We start from the raw sequence: 10740 nt of genomic DNA, 5'->3' as shown, positions 1-10740 counted from the left end.
TCTCTCTCTGTTTCCCCTCTTTGCTAGAATCTCAAATTTCAATTTTAAGACACTAAAAGATAACTCTTTCGCTGCAGTATCGGACGTACGGAAGCACACGTACAAAATCCTGTCCCGAACGAAGGCCGTCTGCCCCTCTCAACGTTACATGTCGCAGCACGCGAGCATGCGTGCACTGACGCAAGATGCAGCGAATTTTGATACACCCACCTAATTAAAGAGCATATTCCTACAGACTTTGATAAATCTGATTATGAAAGAGGTATTTGTTTATCCATTAGAAGAAGGCTAAGATTGTGAGATTTGCTTGTTGAAGCATATTGAACGCAATTGTGGGGAAAATTTCGAGACTTGTAACACACACTACGCCCACATTGGGACTCCCCCTCCCTGTAAATAATTGAACTTGGATCTAGCGTAGTGTTTACTTTAATAATTCGATATATAGAGAGAGAGAGAGCCCACTGTGTGTGCGCACAAAGTAGTTGACACTTTTGAGAAATTATTGAACTTGAGAAATTATTGAACTTGGATCTAAAGTAAGGTTGCTTTAGTAGTCATGATTCAGTGACAAAGAGAGAAGTTAAAACCCACGCTGTGACCGTGTGTGTACATGCGTGAGAGAGACAGATATTATTGAGACCGAAATTGGCAATGAGTCTTGAACACCTTAAAATTATACACATTTCCAAGCATGCACTACAAAAGTTACTAGCTCCGACCTTTTACGGTACATTCTACGTTGAGACTGTACATACTAGGGGCCCTCTTATGATCTCTCACTATGGTGCTTGGCTACGCCTGCGCTGCCCTCTTCAAAATCAGCCCGATTTCACATCATTGCGTAGGATTTGAGAGGGTGCGGGCCGCGGCAGAGGCTCATGGACAACCGGGTCTGTACCATGTACACAGATGCAGACTCAAGAATATGTCCGCATTGTGTCCGGATCAGGACACGGACTCTAGGATGTTAATGGCCACGTAGTTGCTCTGCTGCTCGACACTGGCCGCTTCCTGGGCGGCGCCGATGCAGTGGCCGACCTGCAACGCCCTCTCCACCTGATACCCCGCCACCTCCCTCTCAAGATGCGAACAGTAGCTATCAAACACCTGAACCGTCACGTGCAGCCGGAAGCCCAGCCTAAATAGAAACTCTAACTCCAGCCTGTTCATCTCGCAAGGGCTCACCCCGCCCACCTTGGCATAATAAGCGTTGTTGTAGTACCTAAATTAAAGACAGAAAATCGAAATAACTGTTAGCTAGAAAACACGGAATGTACACAAAAGAGAGCGATCCTACACACACTTAGAAATTAATTCCCCAGATGCCAATTAACAAAGAAATTAATGCATAATTAAGTACATACGCATCGTCTAAGAACTTGGCAGCCACCATGACGCTGGTTATAAGCAGGCGGTGGACGTTTAGAGAGGTGATAGGCAGCCCAGGTTGCTGGTGGATGAACCTGTCCAGATACGCATACGCTACCACAAAGCAAGAAGGGCTGCAGTGTGCATATTTAAAAATCCTCTCCACATACTTCTCCACACTTATAGAAGGGGCCCTTAGCCCATGGAACACAGTGAGTCTGTGCTGAGGGCTCAAAGCCTGCCCCACTTGTCCCACATACCTATCATTCTTGGCCACCATCCTCTCCAGAAGGGACGATAAGACGGACAGAACGCGTGGGCTGTCGTGGGGTGCCCCAAATTCCCCGCTCTTCCTGTCCAGCTCCGTGTACAGGTCACCTTGGATGGTCCCTTGGGTGGTTTTGCTCTTCGGGCTGGGTATACTCACGATCTCTGCCATGTCAAATAGAGGACGCTTCTGTGCAACTCTTTACCTTGATAACCTTGATGGCTTGTCAAGCCATGGCCGGTGGACAGTATGGGCAATGTACCTTCCACAAAGACCAATAGTATTGGCAAGGCAAGTGGCCAAACTGATGTACTGCGGCGATTAACTTCGTGGAACTAGTGTACCTGGCACCACACAAGGGCGATGTGATGTGCAATGCAGCAGAGGCACAATGAATAAAGGATGTCTATGGACCAGATGCATAGGGCAATCTGGATGGGTGGGATCTACAAGTTGTGGTTACAGATCGAAGATCGACGGAGAAGATTGTGTACTTGTTGCAGCTGATTTTTGGAGGGGGAAAACACACACACACAGACACAGAGAGTAGTAGTATAGGGAGAGGAACCAAATATGAATCAACGAAATGTTTTTTTTTTGTGGGTTTGCAAAGCAAGACAAAAAGATCGAGACAAATGCTCACTGCTCGGGGCATAAATGGGTACGGCTCTATCAAAGGAGAAGGAAGCTATGTGCGCAAATAGAATCGATAGTGGGAACTGGGGATCAATCTTGGGGATTGCAAACGAGAGGGTAGCAACTGGTTGGGGGGGAGAGAGAGAGAGAGAGAGAGAGAGAGAGAGAGAGAAATTGGCTGTAATTGTTGCTTCAACCGGGTATAAGGCCAAGAAAAATGAGAGAATTTAAAGGTAATGGCCCCAAAGCAATGGTGAAAATTCGGTGGTGATAGCCCAATTTTAGCAAGAGGGCTCAGGGATTGGAGAGTTAGGAAGTAGAGATGCTACAGCCTAGGGGTGCCGTTGTATGTGCATGCAAAGGAGACGAGACAGAGGGGGAGGGCGGAGGGGAGCCAATGGGAGGCAGAACGTACCGATTGTTGGATGTGTAAGCAGAGGAGCCTACTATGAAAAACGCCGTGTAAGTGTTGGAAAGTGCACCACCATGTGACGTCTCATGTTGTGGATAGCCTGTTGTTGCAACTTGCACCCCCCTTGCAGCAGGTGAGCTCTAGACTCTAGAGTCTAGCTTGTAAGTTGAGTGCGCACCGTGCTGTGTGTGTGTGTGTGTGTGTCACCGTGTGTGTATAGCTGCACCCTATGGCCTATATGCTATATAGGGGGCTAAGGGGGCGTCTGTTAGCATATGTACAGCCACCACGAGAAACCGGTGGCTTCTGATAAAAGAAGCCCCTGTTTGGTGCTTTCTTGGGAGCGTGAAGAGCTCTGTCTGGAGTCTGGCCCATGTGCTGCACTGCTGCCTAGCTACTACCGGCCTTTTGATTGCTCCGAGTCCTGAGTCCTTGCTATAGGATCCTTTTGGTAGGTACCAGTCCTCACATAGATGGTATGATCATCTATGATGTATCATGTATTGCCAAGATATTAAATTCGCGTACAAAATTCACCTATTCAATTTCAAGGCAATAACGATGGCTTCTGGAGAACTGTAAGGAAATATGCAATTTGTAACTTTCACTTTCGTCCGGGAATCGTCCCCTTGCATCAATTTATCAAACTTGATTCCGGGTCGTGCAGAACTTATGAGAAAATTTAACCTTCTTTCACACAACTGGGGTGAAATTCTCATAGGTGATACAAATGCTTCATGATCATCAGTATCAATGGTGAATTAGAAAGAGTTTTTGACTAAGGTTATGTAGGATCTATCACAATAATTTAATCCTTAGTATGGTGAATATATTGATCTCTTGAGGAGCAATTTTGTTCAGAAATTCCGTTAGAGGTGAATTCCAAGGGTGAAAAGAATATATTATTATAGTGTACACATGAGCCATTTATGTGGTAAATTTAGTAACGAGAAATTGAGAATGTTGCTGGTAAATTGCTGCTGCACATGCGGCCACAGCCCTAGTCTCTAGACAGCAATTTTGCACGTCTCGGCGTGCTTTACAAAATACCCTCTCTCTCTCTCTCTCTCTCTCTCTCTAACATTACGAAAACATAAATTTGTAATTTGCAAATATTTTGACAGGTTGTAAATTAAAATAAGATTTTACACTTTTTTCAACGAAAAACTTTTTCCCCGCGACTCGCGAGGCTCTCTCTCATCTATCATCAGCAAAAATGAGCAAATTCTTGTGAATTTCTCTGCGACGCACACGCCGAGGACAGCTCGGGAACCACGCCGTCGCCGGCAGAGAGGTCGATAACAGCTAATAAAGCCTCTTTAGGTACCGCATTTTCGATAAAAACCATAATAATGGGATTCAGCAGCTACTCTGAGCGTAGTGTAGCAAGGAAAACTTTATTATCCTTAGATGGATCAACCTCCTTTTACCCAGCTGGAGACTACAAATATACAGCTGGAGCAGCACGAGGAAACTGTGTAGTTTTAACCGCAACTGTAGATGATAGTCCAGCTCCAACAACAGCGGTGAGTACTGAATAGGCGCTAGCATTGCTGATTGATTGATTGATTGCAACCACCTGCCCTCCATAAATTCACTCAAGACTCAAGAGTTTCTTTTTGGGGGTTTATATACTCTTCCAACTTCCAAGTTCCACCTATTAATATTATCTGGCTAGACATTAATCTTACCCTTAGGCGAAGATAAATTGACCCTTGACAGAGTCCTATCCCCATCACCGACCTATTGCGCTCGCCGCCGCCACCCGTCCCGCCCGGCGCACACACTGGTGCCGTCAGATCCACCCGCTCGCCCGTCCCCTCCACCTGCCCCGCCCACATTGTTTTTTTTTAATACGAGATTTTTATTTGTACCAAACACACACGCTTCACCAATTGCTCTACCGCACTGCTGGTACGCCCACATTGTTTCCGTCGGATACCTAGATGGCACGCCCACATCGTTTCCGTCGGATACCGAGATGGCTCCCACTGATCACTTGCCATTGAGACAATCACTACACTTGCCATTGTGACAATCACTAATGTCACCAAATTCGCCCTTGACAGAGTCCTATCCCCATTCACCGACCTATTGCGCTCGCCGCCGCCACCCGTCCCGCCCACACTGGTGCCGTCAGACCACCCGCTCGCCCGTCCCCTCCACCTGCCCCGCCCACATTGTTGCCGTCGGATACGTAGAGGGCTCCCACCCATTGTGACAATCACTAAAGTCACCAAATCTACTGCAAATCACTAGTCCTTTCATCCGTTCGACTTTTGGTTTAGGCATTAACAAGTGCCTTCTTTTTGGAATTAGAGCAGCCTCACGCCGAGTGCTTAAATTTGAAGCCCATCTTGGGCTTCAATGGCAATGTAGGGCTTCAAAATGAAGCCCAATATTATTATAAAAGCTTCAATCGTGAAGCCCAAAATTTTCTACAAGACTTCAAAATGAAGCCCACTTAAATTACTAAGGCTTAAAAAATATATAACATATATATAATATAGTATATACATAATGCTATAAATTATAACAATACCTCCACCTAAATTACTAAGGTTTTAAGAATCAGACTTCAGTAGATACGATTTAGTGAATCCAGCTGGCGCATTGCACTGGGTGCGAGGCGCACCAAAACCTTATCTCTTCGGCGCTCTCCCCTTCCTCATCCGCTGAAGTCTGACCCCCCTCCAATCCAAGCTCTTTAAATATTAAGCCGCCTTTGCATCGTTCACTCACAGAGTCACATCGTCTCTACCTGTCCTTGTTGGTGATAAAACTTATGTGATCAAGGTCTCCCGTGGCCTCCAGGCTCCCACAAGTTTTGTGCCTTGATAATTCTCCTTTGATTGTGTCATGGCTAATAACAATTGCTTGGTGCTAGCGTTATTAAGCTTGTCGGTTCTGATTATATTTGCTTGTTGAATATATTAGAGTCGTGAGTCGTGACTGGTGTTACGTGTACCATGTTAGCAGCAACCTCTGGTTAACCACTGCCGAGCTCTTTATTTATTAAACTATGTTCCTCAGCTTGCCCACATCGACGAATACTACGCCGACAAGGCAACACCGGGCGGCTTGCTGATCAGCAAGGGGGCTGGCCGCTGCAATTGCACAAGAAGGAACTAGGTAAGTAGATGGATAATCAAGTGTACTACTTTAAGCAGATAAAAATAATTTCTCCTAATGTCGAATTGTTTTACTTCATTAATCAGGTTCTGTCATTCTCTCGGCATTTGGGTGGAGGAGCAAGTGGAGGCATGGAGGAAGGTGGTGCAGGCTATGCATGACCATTGACAAGGGTGGCATCATTTTTTGTAGTGAGGTGTCCTCTTTGGTTAGGAGTCATGTGGCCTGCTTCAACCATCCTCTTCTCGCTCACTTGCTTCAACAATTTGCTGAGGAGTTTGACTACTCGCAATACACCGGCCCATTGAGACTCGCATCCGACCCTACTTGCAATACACCTATCACCGGCCCATTGAGACTCGTTGATAGGGCAACCTCGGGTGGCTTGCTGATCAACAAGTGTCGAGCGGGCTGCAGTTGCACAAAAAGGAACTAACGGGGTAAGTAGATGGATAATCAAGTGTACTACTTTAAGCAGATAAAAATAATTTATCCTAATGTTTTACTTAATTAATCAAATTCCGTCATTCTCTCGGCATCTAGGCGGAGGAGCAAGTGGAGGCATGGAGGAAGGTGGTGTAGGCTGTGCATGACAAGGGCGGTATCATTTTCTGTAGTGAGGTGTCCTCTTTGATTAGGAGTCCCATGGCCTCCTGCCTCAACCATCCTCTTCTTCCTCACTTTCTTCAACAATTTGCTGAGGAGTTCGGCTACTCGCAATACACCGGCCCAATGAGACTCGCATCCGACCCTGCTTCTTTTTCGAGCAACTCTTATGGGCCACTGGCCTCTTGGATTGCTTCATTGCAAAGCTATAAGTTGCTTGCATGAGAGAGCTCTCATAAATTACCAATGTGTTTATAATGTGTGCATACATAGAGATATGTGTGTGTGTGTGTGTGCATACATAGAGATATGTGTGTGTGTGTGTGTGTGCGCGCGCGCGCGCGCATGCGTGTGTGTATGAGAGAGAAAGAGAGTGGTAATTTCGATAAAATATCTCAATTATATTTGTTTTATATTGTCATGTAAATGAAGTTAAGGACGATTTGGAAGAGCTCTTGGTGTTGGTAATCTCGCCATACGACATACGCATCAAGAAAGGAAACTTGGATTGGCCAAGTAAGTGATCTATTACCATGTATTGCATATTTAAACGTTTATGTTAAAATGTTCACTTGTGATTATATGAACTTAGCCCACTTAGAATGAAGTTTCATATTAGTGACTAAGTACACATACTAAATAGACTTTTCTTAATGTTAGTGAACTAGTAATGAATCAACCTTTACTCTTCCAAGTGCTACGCTTACCTAGAGGTCCACCAAAAGCTCAAGCTCAAGCTAAATCTACTCCTAAAGTACAACCTAAAGTTAAAACTCAAGCTAAATCTACTCCTAAAGTACAACCTAAAGCTAAAACTCACTCAAGCTACATCATGTACCCCAAGTATATCAAGGAGGGAGTGGGAGTTTGCATTGTTTGGAACGCCTAATTGTAGTGATGATGATGTGGGTAATGAGGAGATTGAGGATAGAGAGGATGAGATGCCGGGAAATGTTTGGATTAACCGAAACATCACTTCCATCAGCAGAGATAAACACAGGAGAGTCCTCAACGAAAAAGCCATCTATTCGTAAGTATAGAAAAGAATGGGAAGGTACCTACAAATTTTTGAAACTTGTTGTAGCTGGAGAGAAAGAGCGTATGAATGCAAGTGGTGTGAAAAGTATAGAGCAAAGGGTCCTTGAGATAGAGGAAAGGGTTGTAAAATCATTCAGCTTGGTGCTATTTATAAGCATCACCTCTCTAAAGAGCATGGCTTTTCCCGCTTGAGATGTGTAATGAAAACAATATTAAGATGCCCAAACATATTAATGTAATGAAAGGTAAATCCAAAAATCGTGTTATAGAATACATGAAATTGGCTTATTTTATTGCAAAACAAGATCTTGCAATTATGAAGTTTGAAGCATTATGTGAACTTGCACATGATTTGGAAGTTAACAATATGTCACCCAAAAAATTGTTTAGTACTTACACCAACACTATGGTAGACAAAGAGTTCATTTTTCCCATCTCTAAATATTTATGTGATTTACATATGCGTGAACTCTTGTCAAGCCCATTCTATGCTCTCATGGTTGATGAGACCATAGATAGGGGGCTAGAGAAACACTTGATCATCTATGTTGCATTCTTGGGCAATGAAGGCATGGAAATATGTAAAGTGGAGTTTATGAGACTTCTTGTGGTTGTGGATGGATGTGCAAAAACAAAATTTAATCTAATCATAAATGCACTTTCTCATGTTGGACTTGATTTGCAACGTTTAGTAGGTATATCTACTGATGGTGATAGCTCTATGCTTGGATGTCGGGATGGTCTTGTTGCTAAGCTTGCAGGAGTTGTACCACATATTCTCAGTGTGCACTGTGTTGCGCACAGGGAGGCATTAGCAGTTCTTAATGCAACTAAGTGCTTTCCATGCTTGTCACACATTGATAAAATTGCAAACAAAGTGTACTCATGGATTAGTGCCTCTAGTGTGAGGCATAAGAAGTTTGAAAATCTCCTGCGTGAAATGAATATTCATGTGTTAGAGGTTTTACAAATCCATGAGATAAGATGGCTTGCTATAGGCATTGTTATGAAATGATTAACAAAGTTGCTTCCTGCTGTATTGAGTTTTTGGCAAGAAGATGCCAAAGGTTGGTATGATAAGCTTCGAGTCTACAAAGTTTTATTTTGGATACACATGCTTGCAGATGTACTTTGTGACTTGGATGCTCTTAATAAAGAGTTTCAACAAAAAGAAACAATTGATATCTCTTCTTTTACCACCTACATTGAGAAAACAATATCCTCACTCAAAACAAAGTTTTTGGGTACAGAGTTTGGCAAAGATACCAAATATGTAAAAGAGTTCATGGAAAGAAACTCCAGATGGTATGCTACATCACACAAATGGAAAGAACTCGAGATGGTATGTAAAAGAGTTCATGGAAAGAACTCGAGATGGTATGCTACATCACACAAATCATGATGGAAAAGATTATGTGCATGTGCTTTTGTATCATTGTATGCCTGGAAAAGACAAGGATGGTAATGCGTTGGATGTGACAGATGGCACTTTGGATGCATGTATTGTTATGGCAAAAGAATTTGTGCAAAAGGTGATTGATTGCGTTAATGGACAGGTTTCCAGACATGTATTTTTTTAATGCGACTAAATTATTTAGTCCCGTGTATTATCCTCGTGATGATAAAACTAGAGAGGATATAACTCGTATTTGGTTGTCAAGGCTGATAACCAAACTTGGAGACAAAGTGGTAGATGTGGAGGGATGCAAAAAGGAGCTTTCAAAGTTTGTGAGCAGGTTGTATATTGGATGTGGTGGAATGCCTTTCAAGGATGCATGGCAAGTCTTCTCTTGTACTTCACAATGTGATACCTTTCCTAACATGGTGAGATTATGGCAAGCAATTTTAGTGCTTCCCATTTCATCAGTGCCTTGTGAAAGGGGTTTTTCTAAGCAAAACCTCATCAAGAGCAACCGACGTCAATGCTTGAAAGTTGAAACTTTAGAAGCACTCATGAGAGTGTCATTACTTGGGCCGCCAGATTCTACATGCATTAACTGGGAGGAAGTGTATAATGTTTGGGAGCTTGTGAAAGCAAAACATGCCAGGTTTGATGATGCACCCAAGTAAAATTTACTCTTTGTATATTGTGAAACCATTAAGAAGAGGATAAATGTTCCCTCTTATGTTTGTTTAGCTTTCAACTTCCATCATAAGTTATGAGCTTCTTTCATTTTTTATGTTTCCAAGGTTTGACTATTGATGAAAATTGTGAAATGCTCATAAACTCTTTATCCTATAATGTAGGAGTCTATTGTATTATTTGATTTTAGATCTACATGTTCTTTACATCTCTTTTGAGCGTGTGTATGTGTGTTAGTACATGCATGTGGTGTGTGTATGTGTGAGAGAGAGAAATATATTATTTGATTATGGATCTCCTTGTACTTTACATCTATTTTTAGCTTGGGTGTGAGGTGTGCGTACGTGTTAGAGAGAGAGAGAGAGAGAAAGAGTCCCAAAATCGTTTGTAAGGCTTCAATTTGAAGCCCATTAGTCGACCTCAAGGCTTCATTTTTTTTTCAATGAAGCCCATTAGTCGACCTCAAGGCTTCATTATTTTTTTTTTCAGTGAAGCCTTACCTCAGGCTTCAAATTTAAGGCCTGCTGAGTCACGCCACGCACGAGCCACAGCTACCACGACTTTTGGACCTTTTATGCAGGAGATGTAGAATCTTGAATACACCTCCAGACATACACAGCGGCGGCCAACGCGCCAGCAATGCCTGCGTCTTTGCCTCCCTAAAGTATGACAGCTAGCTCTTTTAGCTAGTCTGTCACGCGCGCACTGCGTACAGTTGGACCGCCTACCCCACCCACACACACCCATGAGCCCCTCCCTCACATGGGCCATGAGTCATGACCCGTGAGGCCCAGGCTACCATCCGTCTCGACTCTCCACGTGGCACTCCCAGCACTCCCCTCCATCCTCCTGGTGACCGGTCTAACAGTCTTTATAACCATGGCGTTGATAACACTACGAGATGGTACCTGTGATGATATTCTATCATGTCATGCTATATACCTTCAAGAGCAAGAAAGCAAAGGGTTAGCAAACTTAGCTCACAAGAAAGTAGGAGTGGGACAACAGCCCAACAGGGTAGAGATCTCACAAGAGCTCTAGGCTTTTCTGTTCATGGGACAGAATTTGAATCTTGATTCACCCCTCCCCTCCCCTCCCCTCCCCTAAAGGGTGAAGTGCGTTGGGTAAAATCGTGCAAATTTTTATAAAAAGAAAGGAAATGATTAACAGGCTGAACCATTGCCACCAATTAAA

General features: G+C 43.6%; 1 protein-coding gene and 1 long non-coding RNA gene across 2 annotated transcripts; one reads left to right on the top strand and one right to left on the bottom strand.

Annotated features, from left to right (window-relative positions):
- Nucleotides 1–636: 636 nt before the first annotated feature.
- Nucleotides 637–3097, bottom strand: LOC147610747 (cyclin-U4-1-like). Its single transcript, XM_086785219.1, has 2 exons — nucleotides 1368–3097; nucleotides 637–1225 (listed from the first exon to the last, which is right to left on the bottom strand). The coding sequence occupies exons 1-2, from the start codon at nucleotides 1808–1810 to the stop codon at nucleotides 949–951; spliced, it is 720 nt and encodes a 239-aa protein (XP_086641345.1). The 5' UTR covers nucleotides 1811–3097; the 3' UTR covers nucleotides 637–948.
- A 2289-nt stretch (nucleotides 3098–5386) lies between these two features.
- Nucleotides 5387–9459, top strand: LOC147610746 (uncharacterized). The gene is made up of 3 exons (XR_015263872.1): nucleotides 5387–5819; nucleotides 5906–6259; nucleotides 6363–9459. It is a non-coding gene; the product is annotated as an uncharacterized LOC147610746 (long non-coding RNA).
- The last annotated feature ends 1281 nt before the right edge of the window (nucleotides 9460–10740 follow it).

Source organism: Cibotium barometz, chromosome 48, assembly GCF_041138505.1.
Source record: "Cibotium barometz isolate CiBa-2024 chromosome 48, ASM4113850v1, whole genome shotgun sequence".
Classification (NCBI taxonomy): domain Eukaryota; kingdom Viridiplantae; phylum Streptophyta; class Polypodiopsida; order Cyatheales; family Cibotiaceae; genus Cibotium; species Cibotium barometz.
This window is presented reverse-complemented; position numbering and strand designations above follow the sequence as displayed.

Bases quoted from the DNA above. Each gene is read 5' to 3' on its own strand.
- LOC147610747 (XM_086785219.1), bottom strand. From the start codon at position 1,810: ATGGCAGAGATCGTGAGTATACCCAGCCCGAAGAGCAAAACCACCCAA. The intron at 1,226-1,367 runs GTATGTACTTAA...TCTTTAATTTAG, and splicing joins GCCAAGTTCTTAGACGATGC to GTACTACAACAACGCTTATT.